This window comes from Monomorium pharaonis, chromosome 10 (assembly GCF_013373865.1).
Source record: "Monomorium pharaonis isolate MP-MQ-018 chromosome 10, ASM1337386v2, whole genome shotgun sequence".
NCBI classification, from domain to species: domain Eukaryota; kingdom Metazoa; phylum Arthropoda; class Insecta; order Hymenoptera; family Formicidae; genus Monomorium; species Monomorium pharaonis.
Genome location: NC_050476.1, coordinates 3,869,305 through 3,892,445, shown reverse-complemented (window position 1 = coordinate 3,892,445; position 23,141 = coordinate 3,869,305). Strand labels below are relative to the sequence as shown.

The window sequence follows — 23,141 nt, the reverse complement described above, 5'->3', positions numbered from 1 at the left end:
CCTCGAGACGATGAACAAACGTCTGCGGATCGACTCCGCGTGGTCCTCCGTCTACGTTTCTATCGCACCACACGGCGGATTAACGTAAGAAACCCGAGGAAAGGGGGAGATACCATATTTTCGCATTCAGGATACGAAGTGTATGATTCACGCGACTGCCTGCTTGTTTATTCATCTCGCACGAGAAATGTATATACCGAGCGCGACTTGTTTCTTACATGGGCGCGTATAAGCCAACGAGAGTGAAAAGGTTTATCTTGTGAGAAATAACTGACTGGAGAAATAGTTCTGAATGTGATTTTGATCGCGAAACATACATTCGATTAAATTCAACAGGCGTGAAATAAGTCTTGCGCGCCTCTTGCGTCAGCCACTAATGGCTATCGCTCAATTATGATTTCTGTCGTAACATATTGCTCTGATTTCGTTTCTTCCTCGGGACACAATAACAAAGTGGCTTGCATCACCGATGCAACGTGCAGCGATACTATCAATAGCGTAATATTCGATTACATCGCGTGTACTTATTTTCATTTCCCTCTCAACATACATGTTCACCGTCCAGTTTTGCTACGCGATACTACTTTAATCAATATTAGTAAACTTCCCGACAGATAATATTCATGATTCTTAACATCGCTATAACCGTACCTTAACATCGCAGTGTCCGTTACACGTCGTCATGGATTTAGCTTTCCTCGCAATATTTTTCGTCACTTTTTTTTTTTCTCGATCGCGTTGATATCCGCGCGAGATACTCTTGGACGCTGGCGTACCGTATGATCACCCTCTATATTCACGAAAATATTTCATATATTACACGCGGGCCGAGATATTATACGTGCGAGGGATGTTATTACGCTGGGGCGCGGATACGTACGTTCTCCGAAACGTGGACCCCGTGGAAAGGAGATATCGGAGAGCCGGTCTTTTCGGTGCCCCGCGCGATCCTACGAGAGGATGCAACTCTCGGAGAAAATGTGCCGCGTAATGCGCCGCGGGCCCGAAACGAGGATGACCAGGGAGAGACCGATGAGATGGTGGACGACGGACGTACGACGCACGGGGTGGGAAGGAAGATCGGCAGATGCGGCTAACGCGGCCGCAGAAGAAGAGGCAGCTGCACCCCGCTATGCACCCAGCCGTATCCAGTCCTCGCGTTATGCGCTGTGATTGTACCCGGCATATGACTGCGCCTTCCGAACGAGATACGTCCGTCTTGATCGTCTCTTTCTCTCTTTCTTTCTCCAGCCCTATCTCCGATTCCACGATTTCAGCTTGCCATAAATATCGGCCGACCGAAAAACACGACTGTGATAGGTATTTTGTAACATGATCCCGAAAGAGACGACCGCTTCTTCGTTCGTGTACCGGCAGCAGTCGTAGATTTTATATCGCGTGCCCTGTAAGTCTTAAAAGAGAATTTATTTCTCGTGTCTCACGCTTGTGCTCACTCACAACCTCGGTTTACCCATATTTCGTATATTTTATTTATATTTTCTTTCTGTATTATTTATATATTATAATTTTAGTTTACTGGATTTTCTATGATTTATATTATTAATAAGCTTTTAATCTACGTGATTTTTTTTAAACAGCTTAAGATTTACTAAATTTGTGCACACGTGTATTTTATTATTATCGTCACAATGCAGTTTTCAGTAATTATGTGATATCGAGTACTGTAACACATTTAACAAATAATATTCTCTGTATATAAATTGCGAATATATTTCTTAACTGTTGTGCAAGTATCAATTTCCATGCGATAAGAATATCACTCCGTTTTCCTGGCCCAACCTTATCGCGTACTACGAAGGAGACGGACCCTTCTTTCCGAGAATAATCTGTTGATAAAAGTAGTTCCAAAATGGACATGAATATAAATAATTTAACATTTTACAAAAGCTATTTTTGTCACACATCTTACGTCAAGCTATATAAGAATTTTTAATTTTTTTTTGTTTTTTTTTTTTTTTTTTTTAATCGTAGAAGCGCGAGATTCGAGTTCAATAAGTCAAATTGAGTCATCTTTCCTTGTCAACATCGTGAATTATTAAATTATTTTGGTTGAAGTACTCGGCCGTTGGAATTTGGAAACATAAGCCGGCAGATAAAAGAGATGTCGATCTAGTATCAAGTTACGCGCGGCTTACGATAGCTATATTTTCTATCACTTTATCACGAGTTCTTCCCACGGGGGAACGATAAGGGAGGATCAAATCTAATTGCCGCCGTCGGCTTCACGTCAAACGATGATGCATTTACTTACTTGCTCGCAGTAAATGCTCTATAAAAATACAGATACAAACAAATGATAACTCGGTTGCGCGAAGGCGAAATGCGAAATTCGCCAAGCGACGTCAATGGCATCGCCCTTTCAATTAGCTGTTTTGTGCGCGCGGAATTATAATTAGAACTAGGAATATCAAGTTACGCGTACCGTCTGATCGCAGGTGCGTGCGAGTGTAGGTACGTGCGTACACGGACGCGTACGTGGCCAAAGACGCGCCCGACTCAATTATATCTTGCTTGCGCATCATGCACGTTTACATAGTGCGCGCATAGTACGCATTTCGATGTGGCGTGTAATTAACGGCGCGTTTTAATGGCGCCTCGAAGGACCCGTCCTGCAACGCTTGCATCCCCTCGTACAGCGTCTCGATACAGCGGAAAGGCCATTTGTGACTTAATTAGCATAAATTCATGCCATAGAATTCACTCAAAATCACAAACGATGTGGTCCAAGACTCCAATCACGATTTGACTAACAGCGCGACATTAATTATTGTACATATTTCACACGAAATTATTACGCTATATTTTCCTTTTGCTTCCTCGTTCGCTATTTCAAGGCACATCGTGCACTAAGTATCCTGTTTTATACCCTACGTAATCGTCGGAAGATCGCGGCGCAGGAGGAGATGCTCTCATACATAAGTAGGTGCCGAAGCAACGCGTGCTTAATTAGCACAACGTTTCCGAGGCTCGGGAATTATATCCTTCGTCGCGCGACGCAAGAAAATAGACGAGATCGCCGGCCGACTCGGGAGAGGGAGAGCGTTGGTCGAGCAAGAGAGGAGATGAGGGACAAGAAGGAAGAGAAGAAAGCGACGGAGAAGAGATGGAAAAGAGAGGAGAACGAGAGAGGAGAAGAGCACACCGGTTATCGAAGGTTCAATCTTCGGGCCATGGGGCCGGTCACTATATGGGATTCTGGGGATACGGGGGAGGTAATCGATTACCATGGGACCGATCTTTCTCCTCCTCTTTTCTCCCTGCCCTACCTTCCCACCCACCCCATCAAAGCGCGCGTAGCCAACGCCAGAATTTATACCTGGCGGCTGCTACGGAGATGCACCCTCGTCTGAATGGAGGCAGGGCATTCAACGGCGCCGCGAACTGTGAAACGAAAAATATATGGTTTCCGAAGGAACAGCCGTATAGGTCGATTCTCGCGGGCGAACGAAGGGGGAAGAGAGACACGGGAGAAAGGGGGCGACCGGCCCGAGAAGAAAGATGCGCGCGCGAGACGCGCGAGGAAGGGTGAAATGGATTCTTTGTATTTCGGAGGCCGCCACCCGTTTCTGGATATCCATAATTGCACCTTGCGCGATCGACGGAGATCCTCGTGATTGATGATGCAGTTCGTCGTGCAGAACCGACACGAGCGAGTTCTCGGAGCTCCGTCTATAAATATTTATACGATTAAAAAAAGTATTGCGTAATCATCAACGGCGACTTTAAATCTAAATGTTTTAAACAATCTTTTGCGCTAAAACAATGTTATATTTTGAGGAAAGGAATACAAAGAATTATAACAAATTTTCTTAACTCAAGGAAAAGCAGCTAAGATTATAAAAAGGTTTCCTCTAAAAATTGGACCTAATTGTTGTATAGGAAAAGTTATTTCTCTCTTTTTTCTTTAAACATACAGAAAATTGCTAAAATTTTTCTGGATGCTTCATGTGTGACTAACGGTTTGATTGTAGAGCTGCAACAAAAAAAAAAAACGGTAATCTCGAGCACTCGGTTTCGCTGTTTGTGTGGAATGTATCGTCACGGGGGCGAACGGTTCCGCCCATCAACGAACATCTGTTGTTAAACCGCGCGATCCCGAAAAATTCCGGCAACAAACCACTTCAATATTAACCCCCGTGACAATGCTGGGCAAACAATGAGAGCCACTTCTAGCCGCAATATTTCTTTTCCCCGTGATGCGATGCGTCGAGTCCCGACAATAGATTTCGTGTTCCCCTACCTACGGTGGAATGATACGAGTGAAGCGTGTACCATGACGAGAAGATGTCCCTCGCATCCTTACTTAAGATACCCACAATCAAGTGGCCCATTATTTGCTGAAAACTCGACGATCCGCCGAAAGGATGGGCACGGAGGATGCGCGGAGGGAAAGTCTTCGAAAGAAAGACGCGAACATAATCTGAGATACCTGGCAGCCGGCCTGGAAATCCTCGGGGAGAGGGCCAGGTATACGCGAGTCTTTCTACACGGCTGAACCTTGAAAATCGAAAATGACTGACGTTCTGTACGTTTGTCCTCGTCGAACAAAGGCGAGCGCATGGCCTTGTGCGAACGCGTGGAGACCGTACGCGCCGTTAAAACCTATTCATCTAAGTCTAGGATATTAGGATTTATGTCCGATCGGCTCCTCCTCTGTTCCGAGCGAAGTTCCATGATTTTTGTTGGCTACTGAAGTCGTAGAAGATCTCGTGGAAGAGAAAAATTTGTTTTTAAATCATGAAATTTTAAAAGCAAATTAGCTTTGAGATATATTTAAAGATTTATACAAATAATTTATTAAATTAATTTTAATTATATTAAAGTATAAGTAATAATTCTTATATTAAAACGCATTGTTATGCAGAAATGGCAAAAACTATTATGTAAACTAGACTTATTTTTGCGTTGTTTTTTAAATTTCTATTCTCTTTGTTATCAATTTTTTCATTGACCACTTTACATCGTCCAGACTTATTCGCAATGATTATTAATCTAAATTGTATTTTCATCGCCATCGATCCGTACCACTTTGGAAGAAGTGAGATCGTATCTCCGGCTCTCGGTGATTATTCTTGCAGCTTCTCGCTTGCGAACTCATTCTTCAGCTCGGACTTAACACGAACACTCCGTGCGGTAGTGCGACCTTGTACGCGAGCGGAACCGCCTCATGAAAACTGCATCGGCGCGAGTATCTAAGAATTGCGAAGCAAACAAGCCAAATACCGCCCGGCGCGTTGTCCTTCGAAGAACAAAGAGGGGCCTCGTGGTATGCTCACGTAGGACTCCAAGCAAGCACCGTTAGGACCCCCCCCCCTCCCACCACCCTTCCTCTCCCTCACCATTTGTCTAGGGCATCGAGATTTATACCGTAGCTACCCCGCCCTGGGTTCGCGCAGACCGGGGCCCGCTTATTCACCTTTCGGACCAACAAGGACGACCGAGATACTCGCGAGGAAAAAAGGGGTGTAACCAGGGAGAACGAGCCGGAGGGGAAGGTTCCTCAAGGTTAATTTCCGTACCACTTGCTGGCCTCGTATTGGCACAACCACTTGCCTCCATCGCATAAATATAGGACCGTACCCCACCGCGTAGATTATGGGACCCGGATTTAGGACCCGGGGTCCTTTATTCTCAAGGGTACCGCACGTGGTGGCGACCGAAGTCCCAAGAGGGCGGTACCTCGTCTCTCTGTCCTTCTCTTTCCGTCTGCTGAAGAACGGACTCGGGCACGTTGAAAGTCACGTGCGGAAACCGGGACCGAGGTAAAAAGTCGAGGGAAGTAAGACTTCGGGCCGGCTCAACGTCAACGAGGACGATGGTCCCGATGTTTACCTTGCTCCTTAGCATGTCGTAAAGGGATGACGAGTCTATTTCCTTAGAACAAGTGCTGGCGACGCTGAAGATTATGGCAGGTACGAACGAAGGCGTGATTTATGCGCGAGGACTCCTCGAAGGAATCATCGAAATGTTGACATACACACACGGACGGAATGTGGCAAAAAAGTTTTGTCCGTTGCGCATTTGAAAGTTACCTGTCGAAAATAAAAGAAAACAACGACTTCCCGTTCACATGTACCAACAATAAGGCTATCGTATTAAAGGCTGTGCGAACCGTCTTTATGGTCGCGTGAAAAAAAAAGAAGAAAAAAGTGCAGTTATTACATACGGAAATTCAGTAGTGTAATGTATGCAATAGCGTGGCGATTGACGAGAAAGGTGATTACCATAATTACTACGGATTATGCGAAAGAGTCCGATTATACTTGGTAATTATACTTGGTTTATGCTCATTAATTTAAAGAGTAGCGCTTAATTTGTTACGTTTAATCGCTTGATTTTTACACGATTATTTTCCGTAGTTGTTAGCAATTATATGCATACTTATATATTACTACTATTATAAACTCTTACGTTACTTTATCGTGCGACGCGCAGCAATAAGAATCGTTCATCGAGAATAGATATCTAAGGAAAACATTTAGATTTTCTTTTAATTTCCAAACTAAAGCGTGTGTATACACGAAAATCTCTAGTCAAATAAATTTACATTGCGGATAAAAACGAAAAGAGAGAATGGTAATCGATAAGTAACAAGATATTTTTAGCAGATGTGATGTCTATCAAAGAACAAGCATTCAGTGTCTATAAATAGCTATCGCGATAATCGATTTAAACATTCGCAAGTAACTCACAAGTTAACGAATTTTCCAAGAAAGCGATAGTTGTGTAAACTTCCTAGCTAGCTGTACTCCTAACATTGGAAAAGGAATCAATAGCTATCTCGCGATATATTTTTTGATAGTCTTGTTACGTATGAATTTATGCAGGTATTATTAATCTACTCGTTAAAGTAAATTGAAAGCATTAGAAAAATAAATATATTTTATTTTGGTCGTAATACAATTAAAAAACATTTTTCGAAAAATTTTACAAAATTTGCACATAAAGATATTAAAAACTTTTATTATTTAATATAATTATTTAATATTTCCCTAGTTTTAAAATCATTTACAAGAAAATAATATAATAATAATAACGAAGACACATAATTTACATATAAAACAAATCTAAAACAAATACAGAAATGCGCATCTTAATTTTTAATTATATGATTACATATCCAAACCATGAGAACCGTAGATTACATCGTCTCGTAGAATACATAGATTAAAGTCGAGATTAGAATGTACATTCTTTTTCGGCTTGTCCTAGTTGGGCCGGGAATTTTACACGCAGGCGTGGCACTCACGTGCATGCCTACACGTAAAACGGCGAGAAAGCCCCAAGATTTCTCACCGATCGGGACGGAGATGCATCTCGTCGTCCCCGTTGTCGGGAGGCGGCGCGCCGCGACCGGTGATTTTCCGCGGCGCGGTCACGCGAATTCGTGACTGCACGGCCGCGCCGATGTGTCACGCTGGTGTGAAACGTTCCGGCACTAGGAAGTGACCCCGAACTGTCGCGACGGCGACGAGCCGGCCGCGCCGAGCGAGCGCGCGTACCTGTACCTGGCACACGATCCGATGTCCACGAACAATGGAGCTATCGCGGGGATATCAGCACGACGACGGAGTCCGCCCGACCCCGGGCCCCCAAGACCTGGTGACGCGGCGGGTTATCCCGCCCGTATCGCCCGGACAGAAATGTCTCAATGCGGATCTCCGAAGTCGTCGAAGGAGAAATCGGCGGCGACGGTGGCGGTCGTGGCTGGTCATATCGCCCCGGAAGACATCGCGGTTGCCCCCCCCCCCTACCGCTCGATACCGCGCTATCTGTACGCGGGGAAGGGGGAAGGGATATAGCTGGACATCGCAATTGATGCACGCGGCGTCGGAACGGGCATCCTGCGCTCTCGGGACATTAATCCTGCGCGTACCAAACGGGATAAGAAACGAAACGGGAAGCTACGATCCGACATCGTGGATTTTATCGGGGTGTACTCGTAGCTCTCCTAACAATGACGGTATTTTTTTCTTCTCTCTTACGACCTTTCCTTGGGATGTTGCAAGTACCTACTTCTATCTGCAGATTGTTCGATCAACTTGGCATTGACGTTTTTTTTCTTATCGTAAATTTTATGATTGTATTTTTAACGTATATAATTTTACGCGTATGGTCGCAGTTGACAAGATAGAAAGATATAAAATGAGATTCTATTCTTTTCTTGAAGTTCTGTAGCTTAATTTCGTACATTAGTTGTGATAATTGTGGCATATGATAAATCTTATAAACGAGATATGACATTATTTATGTAATTTTAAAATTTGATAATTTTAAATATAAAATGATTCTACGATGATGAAAACATGTTTTAAAAAAAAAGAAAACCGTATCTAACGAATAAGTTTTATTCAGATTTATTTAGAAACTTAAAATATTTAATATGCGTCTCTAAAAGTATTTCTTATTTATTTATACATATCGAGCATATATCCTCTTACTCATATAAAATATAAATTCTTGATTCTCTTTATATTTAAGTAGTCGATATGATAAGAAAGCTACTTCGTTATTGAAAAACAAAATCTATATATATATATATTTGTTTTTCAATATATATATATATATATATATATATGCATCCTTTGTAATTGTATTCGATAAGATAATCCGGTATTACCTTCCAGTCCTGAATTCCGGTCGAATTTTATTCGAGCGTAACCATTTTTTTGTTCTTAATGTACCATAAGGAACAAGTATTCCCACAATCGTAAACCTCTCGACTTTCCTCGTACTCGGACCCCGGTATCAGCCATAAACCCGGAGGAAGTCGTAACGCGCCAAGGTCGTCGCGAGTTCTGCGCTTTCTTCCTAAATTCGGAGACTAAGGCCACGGCACAGCGCGGCGACTCCGCCCAAGAGTGATTTCTTCTAATCGACTTTCGAGAGCCTCATAAACTCAACGATCGTAAAATTAAACCGTCGTCAAATGTCATCGTGGCTCGCTCGGTTCCTCGTTGCTCTCACGGCGGTACAAAGCTGAATAGCTTGAAATTAGGAAACGTGCAATTAAATCACTTTTAATGTGGCCGAGGCATCGTACTGGGCTACTTAAAAATAAAGAAAAATACAAATTTATGCGCGGAGGAACACAATCAATGCCCGTTAATCAATAATTCTTGTTACTCTGTAGAGGCAATGGCCACTCGGCGATCATCGTGGAATAATTTATAGTAATATAAAATCCGGCTTCCAATTCTCCCTATGAATTCATTGAACCGCATTAATCTAAACGTTTTAAACTTTGAAAGTATAGGTATCACTCTTTTGCTTTTCGTGTCTACAAAATGTATCGATGATTGATGACCGTTCCAGCGCGCACGAACATAAAAATAATAGCTGTTATAAACTCGAACAAATGTTTAACGCAACGTGGCGTTTCCAACTGCAATAAATCGACGATACATAAAGTTTCCGGCTATTAATTCTCATAGATCAACTTGCGAAAAGTATAGGCTGCAACGCTATAAATTGAACAATTCGTTTGTAGTGTCAAATATCGAGAGTACAATCTTGGAATTCTTTTAGCGGATTGCACTGTCTACAACGTACGAATTCTCGAAAATTAAGGAAACATTTATGTTACACAAATTGACGTGGAAATATAAGTTTGTATTTCTGTGCAATTCTGAAACATAATTTGTCAGATCACTTTAATCTCATCTCATTTGTTTCTTCCATTTTCTGCAAAAAAAAAATTAAACTTCAAATTTAGTAAGGAGGATGTTTCATTATATATCACTAAATAAAAAGAAAATATTGAATGTCATGTGCGCTGTTTTTTACGCATCTCTTCCCATGTTGTATTGCATTATACCTAAGCCAGATTCGTTTTTCTGCATTTCTGAAATACAGAAGATCAATAGACATAGCTAATTAAGTGCCAGATCCCGACAGAAGCGGCATCGTGTCTCGCTCGTGTTATCACCTGTTGAGCCGCGGCGTGAACGCAAAGGGTGAAAGCGGCGGCTTGTCGCGCCTTTCGACGTCGCATTTGATAAATCGACGGAGCGCGCCGCTGTAGACCGCGTAGACGACGCGCACGAGCATCGAAAACACGTGCGGCGCCCAGCTCTCTTGTGCGTTTCTCGCCGAAGAGAACTATTTCTTTCGACGTCGGTCCTCTGATCTCTCTCTCTCTCTCTCTCTCTCTCTCTCTCTCTCTCTCTCTCTCTCTCTCTCTCTCTCTATTCTCTCTCTTCTCCCTTTCTTCGTCCGACACCGACACCCCGTCCGTCCGGCCACTTTACTGCCTCCGCCCCGCGCCTCGCGCGACGAAGGCGGCGGAGGCGGCTTTTAATAGGACGCCCGGCGTCGTGGCGCGCGTGGATCGATGAACTTTGGCTATAGGCGCGGGCCAGAAAATCCTCCAATAAAAGTTACACGAGGGTAATGTCAAAGTCGGACTCGTTCGCCGCATTTTGCAGCCGGCTCTTTGCCACATCGTTGTAGCAAAATGGATCCGCGCGCGGATCGTAAACTCGGGGAAACACGAATGATTTAACGATCAACAAAAGACAGTCGTATGATAAAAATAACCTCGTTCAAATACGAAACGCCCGAACTCTTTCTCGTTTGTTTCATTTGTTTCTTTGCTTTCTTCTTGCGTAAAAATTTCCGCGTAGCGTAACCTTTTTTGCGCGAAATTACGTGGCGACGTTCGCAAACGTCGGAATGTTACTCCGCGATTCTTATTATCGGCGAGAGTTCTCCGACTCTCGAGATTGATTGAGAGAGATCTTTCTCGAGACGAGAAGACGGAGAGTTTTTATGTCGCACATTCCCCTCGGAAACATCGCGCTGTGCGAGTTGACGACAAGAAGATACGGATAATGCGCGATAGATAAGAGATGCAACGACGGAAAAGAGACGGCGATCCCTGAGTGATACTCGTAAAACGGATTACATTCATTATGGATAAAAGAAACGACGGGAAGAAAATGGGAATGGTGATACGGGAAAGGCATTAGTAGAAATTAATTTGCGATGTAAATTCAAGGAGCAACATAGTTACTTGTTTTTTATCTTTACAAGATTTTTATTCGTAAATCTTTATGACAAGATTTCGTAAATTTAATTGTTTCCTGTGAACGTGAATAATGATATAGCATTCTTAATGTCTAAGATTTTACCGTCAATTATAAAATATTAATTATTAATAAGAAACCTAAAATGCTGTCGCTTAAGAAACCCGAGACAAGAAGCTTGAATAATAGAACTCTGACGGCGACTTTCTCACACTGACAACTTGGGAAATTACGTTCATTGCGAAAGCGGATCTCTCGCTGAATAAATTTCGTATCTCTTCGGGAACTGCAGTCTTATCGAGCGTCGGCGTTTCATTGCGTTGTGCCAGCAGTATTTCTGTCAAAGGCGTGTTATAGTTTTCAAGCGACCGGTGGCCAGTGATTCATTCGAATGCACTTGAATGCCACTTCCCGCATGAATCATCTTTTTATATTAAATACACGACTCACGCGAAGTAGTGTCTTTGTCGGTCCTCGCGCAAACGAAGTCTGGCAGCTTCTCCACCTCGTGACGTAAGAACTGTCGTCAGTCTCGTTAATCCGTTTAGCGTGCGAATCGCGTGGCACGACGATCGAGCGAAATATGCTGTCGACGATGGACCAACCACGACATGGAATTCGACAAATTATTGGTCGCTTGCCGGTATTTTACTCGCAGAGTTGAAACTCGACGACGCGCGAACGGAGTTTTATCCCAGTAGGGAAGGAAGGATTAAAATCACCCGACGTCTCGTTAACTAACATTTCCCTGCGCCCAGAGGCTGCGTTACACTAGCCACTCGGGGGAAACAGCGTTTCTTTCCCCGACTTTCTTTTTCCAGCAAAATGCTCGGACGGTGATTGCCAGCTGCGGCAAAAAGACGCGAGAGATCGGCGTAACGAATGCGCGAGACGCGAATGACGCAACTAGCTGTTTTTTTCCCGGACGAAGGAAATGCGCTCAAATTCCGTTTCCGCACTCGTTTCCATTTACCTTTTGCTTTCTTTTTCTACACGAATACGCGTTTCTAGATAATAATCGATTTCGCCAGTTTACCCTTAAATTGGCGAAATTGATTATTATCTAGAAAGAATTTAATTAACATTAAGAGAAATAAAGATTACGTTTACTAATTTTCTCGGAAATTTGCCGGTTTCGCAGTATCATGGAACATTTTTCCTCTGCTTGCTCTTTTGCTCTCTACGCCAGAGGATGCCATTTTATTTACGAATCTGCATAATCTTTTATTTACGAATCTCTGCATAAAATTTTAAATCGCACGATTAAAGACGATTTCGATATTAACCCATAAAATTATTTTAAAAATCGCTATTTTATCGTGCGAATCTATATCTCGTGTTTAATTAGGCACATAACTATTTCTACCAATGTAAACTATTCTTGCAAGCTATCTTTAAAATAATTGATTAAATAATTGAAGAACGAAATTAATTCTCACATCGGATGAATTCGGCTAACCGTTCTCTCCCGGTTCTCCGTAAGTCCGTACTTAGCCCGAATACGAGAATAGCCCGCGCGAGACGAATCCGTCGGGCGACAGGCGACAGAGACCGTGCGCCGCGGAGGAAGAATACGATAAATATTTGAAGTTAACTAATAATAACGTCGCGAGTCGTCTTAATGGAGAGAGACGTCCAAAAGACGCCGCCGACGACGGCAACGACGACGACGAGTCACCCGCACGCAAGCAGCACGCGAGACGCATTTACGTAACACCATAATGTCGTGCATTAAACGGGCCGTTTGGGCTTCGCCGCATCGACGTCGTCCAGGAAGTTGTTATAGAGTCACGTTTACATCGCCGACGCCGCAGCAACGTTTTTGAATGTCGGCCGCGTGCACGAATCTTACCGCACGCTGCAGTTGCAAATGATAGGTGTGTAGGCGCTAACGACCAATTATTACATCTCCTCGCGGGGTAGCACGGTATATACATGCGTGCGAAACATGAGATATTGCCGTGAGAGAGATCTCCGCGCGGCACTTGAGGAATGAACGCATGCGAGAGAAGTGCACAAGAATTGAGGGGTCCGCGTAAATCCGCCTTTTCAAGCGCTACCGTAGATGCTTTTTAGGAGAACCAGTCCGAGAGAGTTTTTTTTTTTTTTTAGCCGTCTCTTATGTATGCACGGATGTTACTTCAGATTGAAAATCAAATAACTTGATTCAACGTTAAACACGTCCATCAGTGGGAACCAAATTTTCGCAAACTTGTCGTAAATTGACTGATCCAAACTAATTTTCAATTTTTTGAAAAGTTTGACCTTTTTTTTTTCAATAAATTGGGAGAAACGCCGGTGCGATCTGTTCCATCATTTCACGATTGAATAAGGTAATTTTTCGATGAAAGAGATGACGCGCGTGCCAGCGAGATGTCTGGATGTCGCGCGGAGAGAATCGATAACGCGCGGAAAGTGCGCGCGCGCGCGACAAATCCATCTACCTCGCGCGATCGACGCCGACGGAAATTGGAAAGTGCAACGCGAATGCAACTGTCGGAGAGGGATGTGACAAAGGGCCCTGGCGTGTATCGAGCGGAAATAAAATCATCACCCCCGAGCCCTTCCGAGGGGAGCCAATCACGGTCGCGCGCGTGACGCCGTGCACGGTGCAACTGTCGGTCGAGGCCCATGAGGCAGGTGCGAACGTGCCCCTCCTGATACGCGCGCCTTCCGAGAAACAGACCTTAACGATTCCGCGCCCCGGACGCGTTGCTGCTGCATACCCACGCCGCCGTATTCGGATTTCACGCGGAAAATTAACGCTCCCTCGTGCTCCCCTGCCTTTCCCTTTGTCGACGACGACTGAGTAATTTTTTACCGGTTCACCTGCGACTTCCCCCCCCGATCGCGGATCATACTTGACGATTCTCGCTGTCCGTGAACTAGGTAGGTAAATGTCACTTGGAACGGCCGGCTAAATTATTACGTTAGTCCTCGACTTAATCTCGACTCTCGTGGAATAAAACGACATTGGGGACGATAAATTTGTGTGTCGACGTGAGTGCGCGAACTAAATTTATATCTCCGTTTACGATTTGCGGTCCCGCGAATATTACGACTCGGTGCGTGCATACGCGTCGCGCGAGAGGGAAGAGCGGAGAGAGAGAAGCGTACATCACACTGCACGGGCACAATGCCCGTTTGAGGAATGAACATGATGAATGAAAGAGTCAAGCGGTGGTCCCGAAGCCGTAACGTCCACGCTCCGTCTACGGTGTCCTTTTTGCGTTCGCTCCTACCCTCCCTTTCCCCCTTTCTTTCTCCCTTCCTGCCTTCTTTCTTTTCTTCTCTTCGCGCTCTTTGACGCGGTCCCGGCTTTGATATTCCTGCCAGAATATCCCCGACTTACGGTCGGTGCACGACGAGCGTCCGTTTCATCTGTGTCTCTCCGTCTTCTCCTTGCCCTTCGCAGGGGCGCATCCGTATGTAAAGCAACGAGACTCTCACGAGTTCCAAGTTTACAGCTCCGTCAAACGACCCCGCGGAGAATAATCGTGTTCAGAGAGCGAGAGAGAAAGAGAGAGAGAGACATTTATTAAACTAATTGAGAGGTGGCGAGAAAGAATAAGAAGGCGACGCAAAAGCGCCTTATCGTTCCCGAAAGTTTCGAAGCAAACATCATGAATTGTCATTTAATGTAAACCTATATCTGAAAAAAAGAGTCTTGTTGTATTAATTGTAAATCTGGTAGATTACAGTCACGTCCAGATTATAGTAAAGCCTATCAAACGTTCTAGTTCTAAAGAGAAGTCTCGAGAAATTCTGTTTTGGTTTCATCAAAACGCGCTTGATCATACGTGTCTTGTTGACACAATCAAACCGTTTTTCTCCTGTTAAGTGTACTTAATGTAAATCAACCTACTTAAGAAAACTGCTGCCGGGGCGTATAAAAGAATAATAGTGCTAATGTAAGCATGTAATGAAATATTCGCCGAGCCCCCGTCCCTGTATCGCCTCCTCTTATTTTCTTTCCCCAGTCTTTCTGTATTTTCTCTTCCTCTTCGCGTCTCTCTTTCTCTCTCCTATGCACGATGCACGTGGGTTCGGCTTTTCTCACCGAGGTTTCTCACTGAGAGAGATGAGCCTTTGTCCCGCTGTCCGTCCGTCGGGCCTGAGTCGCGCGGACCCGCGACGCTTCGAGAATCGCGCGCACGCTTCGCGGATCATCTCGCCTCTCGCGGGATCTCCTCTCTTTCAATTTGACGACACGCGAGGGTCAAGGATCGCCGAACGAAAGGCGCTCTTTGTAGGCGAATGTATCGCCTCTCGTTGCTTGCTTTCGATGCAAGCTGCAGGTTAACCCGCTCCTCCGCTTTGTTCGCGCTTTCGTTTCAACATTGTCGGCGCGAATCCGGCGACCGGCGAAGATCGTGACGATTGCATTAACCCTCCCCCCGATGCACTCGAACGATCAAAATAACCCGCCTGCATGCTACATATAATTTTCTCGTTGCACGCGTATAATACCGAGGACGTTGACTCGTTATTAACGGTATCATCGAGCGGTATATAAAAATTCATTTTGCGCATTATCCTTTTTTGGTTTTATTTTTATTTTACACAGGGGGAGGGAGGGGACCAGTTGAATGATAGCTGCGCCCGAAATTAATCCGTATCGCAATCACGAAATACATTACATATCGTACAGTAAAACGACAGCGTTTAAGAAATGCAATTTTAGTTATCGACGTTGAAATTAGTGGAACAGAAAATTGCCGTCGCCGCCGAATGCCCGGCAGAAATCCACAGGAACGTTTCGAAACGATGGTGAAGGATCGGGACACGCCCACTTTTTCGCGATTCCAATTAGGAAGACCCTCTCGCAGGGTCGCTTCACTTGGTAAGTTGATTGGCGTTGGCTAGACAGTGGTGGGAATTAATGAAGACAGTTAGAGGTGGAGTGTTATGGCGCAGTGTCGACGACCAAATCCACTTTTGCACTCGTACGGAAATCACTCGGGAGATTGTCGCCCGATCGTATTCGACCGACGTTTCGTCGATAATACGGTACTAAAAATCATGTGTAGCAGTTTCGTCTGACTTAAAAATTAATTCCTTTAACATTTCACATTACTCTCGAAATTTATTTACATATTTCGTTTAGCCTTATCTTTCAGCCTTTTCGTCTGAATGCTGTAAACATTGGACACGAAAAGAATTAGCATAAAAATAAAATTAATACACGTTCTGTTTAACCCAATCGTTGTTTTATTTATAAGCAACAACATAAAATCTTTAAAGAATTTGATAATCTTAATTTCAGTAACGTTATATTTTTATTTTATTATAATAATAATCTTTAAAGACAACCTAATATGATTGTTTAATTTCTTCGCGTAATCTTATTTCAATATTTCGAAAGTACGGATATTCTCAAAAAAAAAAAAAAAAAAAAATTCTTTTCTTCTGTATAGGATTAAGCTGCGTAACTAACAGCCGGTTAGCATATAATTATTATTTTGTAGCGCGGTCTCTAAAAGGGCACTCTCTGGCTTTGAGCAGAGCTAAAACCAATAATCCTGCATTAAATCGTAAATAACCCGAAGCCAGCGATATCCCATACTTAGTCATCTCCATCAATAGGGAGATGGCGATCGCGCGTTTCCCTACTATCCGACATACCGTTATCCTATGTGTCGCAACGCCGGGTCGAATAATACACGCGTTCAATAATATATCGTTAGGACGATCCACTATATGACGATCGCGTAGAGAGACCATGAAACGCTGGGGCTCGATGCCCGTTGCGTAGTAGTTTCGAATCTCGGTTGGGTCACCGGTGGCGAGGTGGCATACATATTCATGCCGAGTGTTTACCTAAGGCCAGAAAAAGAACTGTTAAGAACCGAAGCGAGGTATCACATTAATACGAGGATACTCAAGGAATCCTACGAATACGTAGGTATATGCAAATGACACCGTTCCCCGGAGGGAGATCCTTTAAATCACGCATCGGGGCTACCAATAACACGTCCAGCCGACGTGTTCGTATGGAAGAGTCCAATCTTTGTGCCGGCTAGAAGTTGAGAATGGAGGAGAGAAGAAGCGAATGCGGCGATCTTACTTTATTGCTGCCGTGGATGTGCTTTCGAGAGAGAGGAGGGGGAAAAAAAAGGAGGAAATTTCAACGTCATCAGCTACGACCGACGGGAAAAGGCCGGATTATCGTCGAACTTTCGCGATTAAAAGGAAGACGCGACGAGGCCACTCGCCCGGGTCCCTAACCCAACGATGGCAATAATCGAACGAGTATAAAAAGTCCACACCGTAGAGGAAACGAACGTTCCGGGGCAGGGCGAAAAGTTAAACACGTTTGAGACTACGTGTTTCGGCGGAAACGGCGATAAAGCTGCTCTCTCGCTCCTCTCGTATCGCCTCCTCCGCGTACATTATCCCGACGACGACGACGACGACGACCTGAAAACCTCTTGCTCTTGTCTCGCTCTCGGGGTGGAGGAGAAGTCGGGGGAACTCGGGGCGAAAGGAGAACGACGCGCGTTTTTATCACGAGTAATTCAGGCTGCCACGTACATATACGGTCTCTAATAAATTCGTGAATGGCCACGCCGCGAACGAAACGTCCTATACGCCCACGCGCACTCACACGTGCCTCCCGCACGTGCACGCACATGCACGCGCACACGCACTCCTTGGACGGTTGTTGCGCTTAGGGTACCTGGGCTCGACCGACTCCGGACGGGGGATACTCCGTCCGAAGAGAAACCGGGAGGGAGAAAAAAAGAGAGAGGAGGGGGGGGGGAGCGGATATTATCGCCAAACGTTAATTTGGCCGAGGTCCGGCCTACCTTCCAATTTTCGAGCCCTTACACGCCCACTTACGAGATTGTCCGTTAACGCTTCGAAACGTCGGGACGCGTATATTCGACGCCTGCATTTCCCTCTGTAACAGCGTCGTCGTATACGGCGTGTCGTCTCTCGTGACAAGCGTGGCCCGCGCGCGAGAAGCGTCTCGTTCCTCTCGTGCGGAGCTTTATATCAAATTTGTGGATCGTATCGTTTGACAAATTTGCGGTCGACTCGCTTCATCATAATCCCGTGAGCTGAGAACGGAAGGGCTTAGTCCAAAATTATCGGTTTTGTTACGTCTGTATTTCTATAATCGGGGAAATAAATACGATGAAACATGGAATTAATCAAACTGGATTTTAAAGATGATTAAAAACTGTCATTTAAATCTTATCAAAAGAATAGCGTTTCACGACTTCTATTTTATACTGTAGTAACAACAGTAAGATAATATCATACAATTTTAATTTTGAAAAGGCGAATTAAGTTTTATAAATTTGAAATGTACATACAGAAAAAAGATGTTTATTTCATTATATAAATTAGTAGCTGGGAACAAAAGGGAATAAATCCGAAATTGTTAGAAACTGTGTGTTTATATTTTTGTGGAAAAAAATATCAGGAAAATAATATTAAATTGAAATGCAGAGCGAAATAAATTCAACAAAAGCACGAATAGAATTACTTGAAAATTTCATTTAAATTTATTTTCAAAAACATGACATTTTATAAATTATCCTTCCTATATTTCTCTCTCCAAAAATAATAAGTGTATATTTTTAACGTTTTGATATTGAGGAAGCGAATTAAGCTTCATAACAAAACCTTAAATACACGTGCGGGGGGGGAAAAAGATAAGTACGATTTGCGGCTCATATCATCCGTGGCCGACTGCGCGCGATCCAACCGCGGAAGCGCACGTGAGATAGCATGAGAATAAGCAACAAAAATATCCGTACGCTTCATCGTGCGTGCAGTGTGTGCATGTACGTGTTACCGGCCCCTCGGATAAACTCTAAACACAACGTAAGAACTCGCGCGCTACCAGCGCGAAGGCAAATGCGCATAAGAAAGACCCAGAGAATAAATACGGTTATACCCGTGTAAAGCTCCACGTCGCGCTCGTGATGCTGCGCGCCCGACAAAAAGTACGACGCCGTCCGACAGTGCGTGCGTCTATAAACGGCGTAAATGGCGAACGGAGGGTTCGGGGAGGCTCTCCCGTATAAGTGAAAAACGGCAAGACGCCCTACGTCCGGCAACGCGCGGTGAAATATGCAGTACCGTTCGACGAAATCACAGACCGCCGCAGCAACGGAGACGAGGCACGTCTTCGCGTACGCTAATATTATATAAATATAAAATTTCCCGGAGGAACGGCTAGAAATAGATAATAATCAACGATAAGCGTTCGCGTAGATCTACAGAGGAATAGATGAATATATTAATATGGTACATGTGAAATATATAAGTGTGCTGATGGAGAGCGTGAAATTTTATTGTTGTGGCCGTCGCGTTTCTTCGTCGACTCACAATTTTATTGAATGACAGCGCAGTTTCCGCCGCGATTCGCGAATGCGAAATAGGTCGACGTCGCGGAATAGGGTAGAGACGTGTCGCTGTTGCGTACATCTCGACTTACGGAGCGCGTATTGGCGTGTGCGAGAGTGCTCGCGGTAAGAACCGGTTATATAGGGACTGTCCGCTACCTCTTCTCTCTCTCTGCACCTTCTCTTCTTCCTCCGCTCATCCGCCGACCTTTCGCTCCTCCGTCCTCCCCCGAGTATCCTCATCGGCGAACCCGCCGCTACATAATGCGGCGACGCGTGTGTATGTGTGTTTGTGTGCATACGGCCGCTAGGCTAAGCCGCATACTCGCACGCGTAGATGTACAGGGTGTTTGAGACTCGGATAGAGAATGCCAAGCCAAGCGAAACCGCAGCGATCGCCTCGATGCCGAAGATGTCAATGACGATCGACTTGCCGGTGAGATCTCTCTTCTCTCTTAACTTTGTATAAATTTTACTTGAACGTGATATCAAATTGAATCGTTCAGACATCGATGTCGAGAGGGAAAACAGATATGGTTTAAATTTTCACTAAGAATCGCGGTAATTTATTTCTGAGGCATCCTGTACACAAAGGGCCGGTACGTACACTTGCGCGATGCTTCGACACCATGGGCGCCTGCCTATCTGACGTTGGGTGCTTATGAGGGCGAGTCCGCGTCTTTTCTTTTTCTCCCTTTCCTGACCTGGCTACCGACAAGCCGTAGGGACGCTGGTCTCTTCTGTAGTCCCCTCTCGCTTTCCCTCACCCCTTACTCCAGACCCTCCACCGGAGGTGTCGGCATCTCGCGAATGTTTCACGGATAGTCCTGGAACTTGCTGCACGAAAACGATGGTATGCATCGCCATATTCTGCGAGAAATATGAACCTTTCTCGCGAGAAGCATTTGCTGTACGCTTCCGAGACTTCAAAGTAGATTTTTAGCAAATTGCGTGTAAAGATTTTGATGTGTGGTTTCCAAACATCGCATTTTTCCAATAACAATGCAATTTTAGAAATATGTAGAAATGTGTAGAATAAATAATATTGTGATATTCTTGCGTTATCATTAGTGTTGGAATAAAATGAATTTATGTTGCGTTGCATAAGATGATTAGGAATCATACTTTCAATTAAGACTCTTGTTAAATCTCTGTTAATTAATCCATCTGTTTTTTTTATGTTACAGATTTCGAATAGACAACACAGATCATATAATTGACGTGAACAAAAACAACGCAATGTTCGAGTACGATCAAGTCAATATAATATGTCCCGTGTATCCTCCGGACTCGTACGTCGATGACGATGCTGAGAAGTACATCATCTACAACGTAAGTTAACTATTGTAATATTTATCTCAATATTAATAGCCGAGTTAATGTAACCTTCCCCTTCAATTTGCATTTTCCTCTTTCATTTATTAGATAACGAATTCAAGACTATAATGTGTGATGTGCATATGTGTCTGTGTGTGTTTGCATTGGGCATACCAGTCGTATTGGGCATAAAAAATTGTCGATCGGAGTCTGCCAATGTTTAGACAGCTGCTGCTACTTGAAACTGGTTCTTTAACCCGCTTCCATTATATCCCCAAAACGACATCCGCCCTCCAGCAAGAGTACCGTGTGCTACTGAAATATAGATTTACCGATAAACCGAAAGAAATTCTAGACGTATCTACAAGCACTTTTGGCAATCTCACGACCTCCTTCTCTATTTTAATCTCGGGTCGAGATACGCGGTCTCATCTCTGGGTGAAGAGAATATAAAGATTTATTCCATTTCTTAATTATATATATCATTAATTTTTTATTTAATTATTTTGTCGTTTAGTTTCTATTTTCCTCCAAGCATGTTTGTCTTTATTTGCCACAGAGATCTCTTCTGAATTTTTTATTCTCTGAAATATTTTTCTGCAAATTCTCTTCTTCGACTCGGAAATTTTCTGATAAAAAAAAAACTGTTGTCGACGCCAAGACGAAAATCTACCATCGCGTTGATACGTTTTTACACAACCTTCGACGTTCACCCGATAACCAATTCCGGATATCGCTGCAGATTCTCGGACGCTTTCACGGACGTGGCCATCAAACATTCCGGTGGCGTCACCCTTTCGAGCAAAGCAAAACCTCCCGAAGACCATTCCTGCGTCGTCGGCGACCTAATCGTTTCGATCCACTTGACTATCCCTTCGCTCTCCGTCATCGGCCGTCTCATTGTCTACCCGGTTCTTCCTACACGACGACGACGATTAGCCCCGACAATGAAGTCCTCTTCTACAGAAAAGCACGGGAATCGATGTTCTGGGGGGGAAACGCTAAGATGGCACCTTTCACAGTAGTCAATCAGCGATCGGTGTCGCCGATTCGCGTGTCGTCCCGCGTCGCCGATCGATTATACCGTCGCGACTGACCGTAGGATTTCTCATCTTGGACGTTTTGCAGGTGTCCAAGGAGGAGTACGAGACATGTCGGATAACGAACCCGAGTCCGCGGGTAATAGCGGTGTGCGACAAGCCGCGCAAAACAATGTATTTCACCATCACGTTCAGGCCGTTCACGCCGCAACCCGGGGGCCTCGAGTTCCTCCCGGGCCACGATTACTACTTCATCAGCACCTCATCCAAGGATGACCTTCACAGGCGCATCGGCGGACGGTGCACCAGCCACAACATGAAGGTCGTCTTCAAGGTCTGCTGCGGCAATGAGGCCGAGACCTCCTCGTCGGCGACATCGCGCAACAACTGTAAGTATTCAGGACAGTCGCGTCGTAAACGCGTCGAACGAAAATTTAAACAAAAGCATAAACAGCCGCGATAATTTATACGAGCGGAAGGGAAAACCGCTCCAATTTTAATTGAAAGGGAATTCTTTTTCATTTATGAAACGCTTTTAAGCACCAGAAATACGAAAGAGCACTTGATCCCGAGACAGAAGCCGTGGAATCGAATAACGATGGATTTCCTTTGTTCTCCAAGATTCGAAAGGAAAGAGGAAGGGGAGGGCCAAAACTTATCTTCCTCTGCGAACAATTCGCGTGACGATTCGCTGTGCGAGTTCACTCGCGTGCTCTTTCTCATTTGCATCGCATCGCGCACCGCCCGCGAAACGGTACCCGAAACGCATGCTCCTCTTCCCATGGAAGGCACAGTCCGCGCGCCAATTATATTCTAATTTCTCAATTATCATAATCTAAAATTACAGGCGTCGTTTGCACGAGGGACACCGCCTTTTCATTCCGCGTGTAAATCACGCTCTTAACTCTTCACGCTTTCTCGTTCCGCGCGCAGCGGCCTCCGTCGAAGACGCGCGCTTCGGGAAAAAAACTTGAAGAGGGGTGGGAAGGAGAGATCGGGGGCACGAAACAGAAATGGTCCATAAATTCATTATCCCGTAATCAGTTACGTGAGAGGAACGGCTACCATAACAGGCGGTGGTGTTCGTTCGTTCGTTCGTTCGTTCGTTCGTTCGTTCGTTCGTTCGTTCGTTCGTTCGTTCGTTCGTTCGTTCGTTCGTTCGTTCGTTCGTTCGTTCGTTCGTTTGTTTGCCATCCTTTCGAGTTCATTTCCTCTTCGTCCTTCCTCCTGTTCACCTCGCGCCTCCTCCCTCCCCCTGTCTCTCCCTTCCTGTCGTTCGCGTCCCGCCATCTCTCTCTTAAATAATCCCTATCGATTATAATCCTCACTGTGCGTCATTTGTTGCGGCCGGAGGGGGACCAATTCTGTGTCCCGAG

At 44.7% G+C, this 23,141-nt stretch overlaps 1 protein-coding gene across 1 annotated transcript in view; it reads left to right on the top strand.

Annotated features, from left to right (window-relative positions):
- LOC105836011 overlaps positions 1-23,141 on the top strand; it is a 49,907-nt gene that overhangs the window by 19,375 nt on the left and 7,391 nt on the right. The window contains exons 2-3 of the mRNA XM_012679753.3: positions 20,596-20,740; positions 21,854-22,154. Of these exons, the coding sequence (XP_012535207.1) occupies positions 20,596-20,740; positions 21,854-22,154 (446 nt within the window). The remainder of the gene's footprint in view (positions 1-20,595; positions 20,741-21,853; positions 22,155-23,141) is intronic.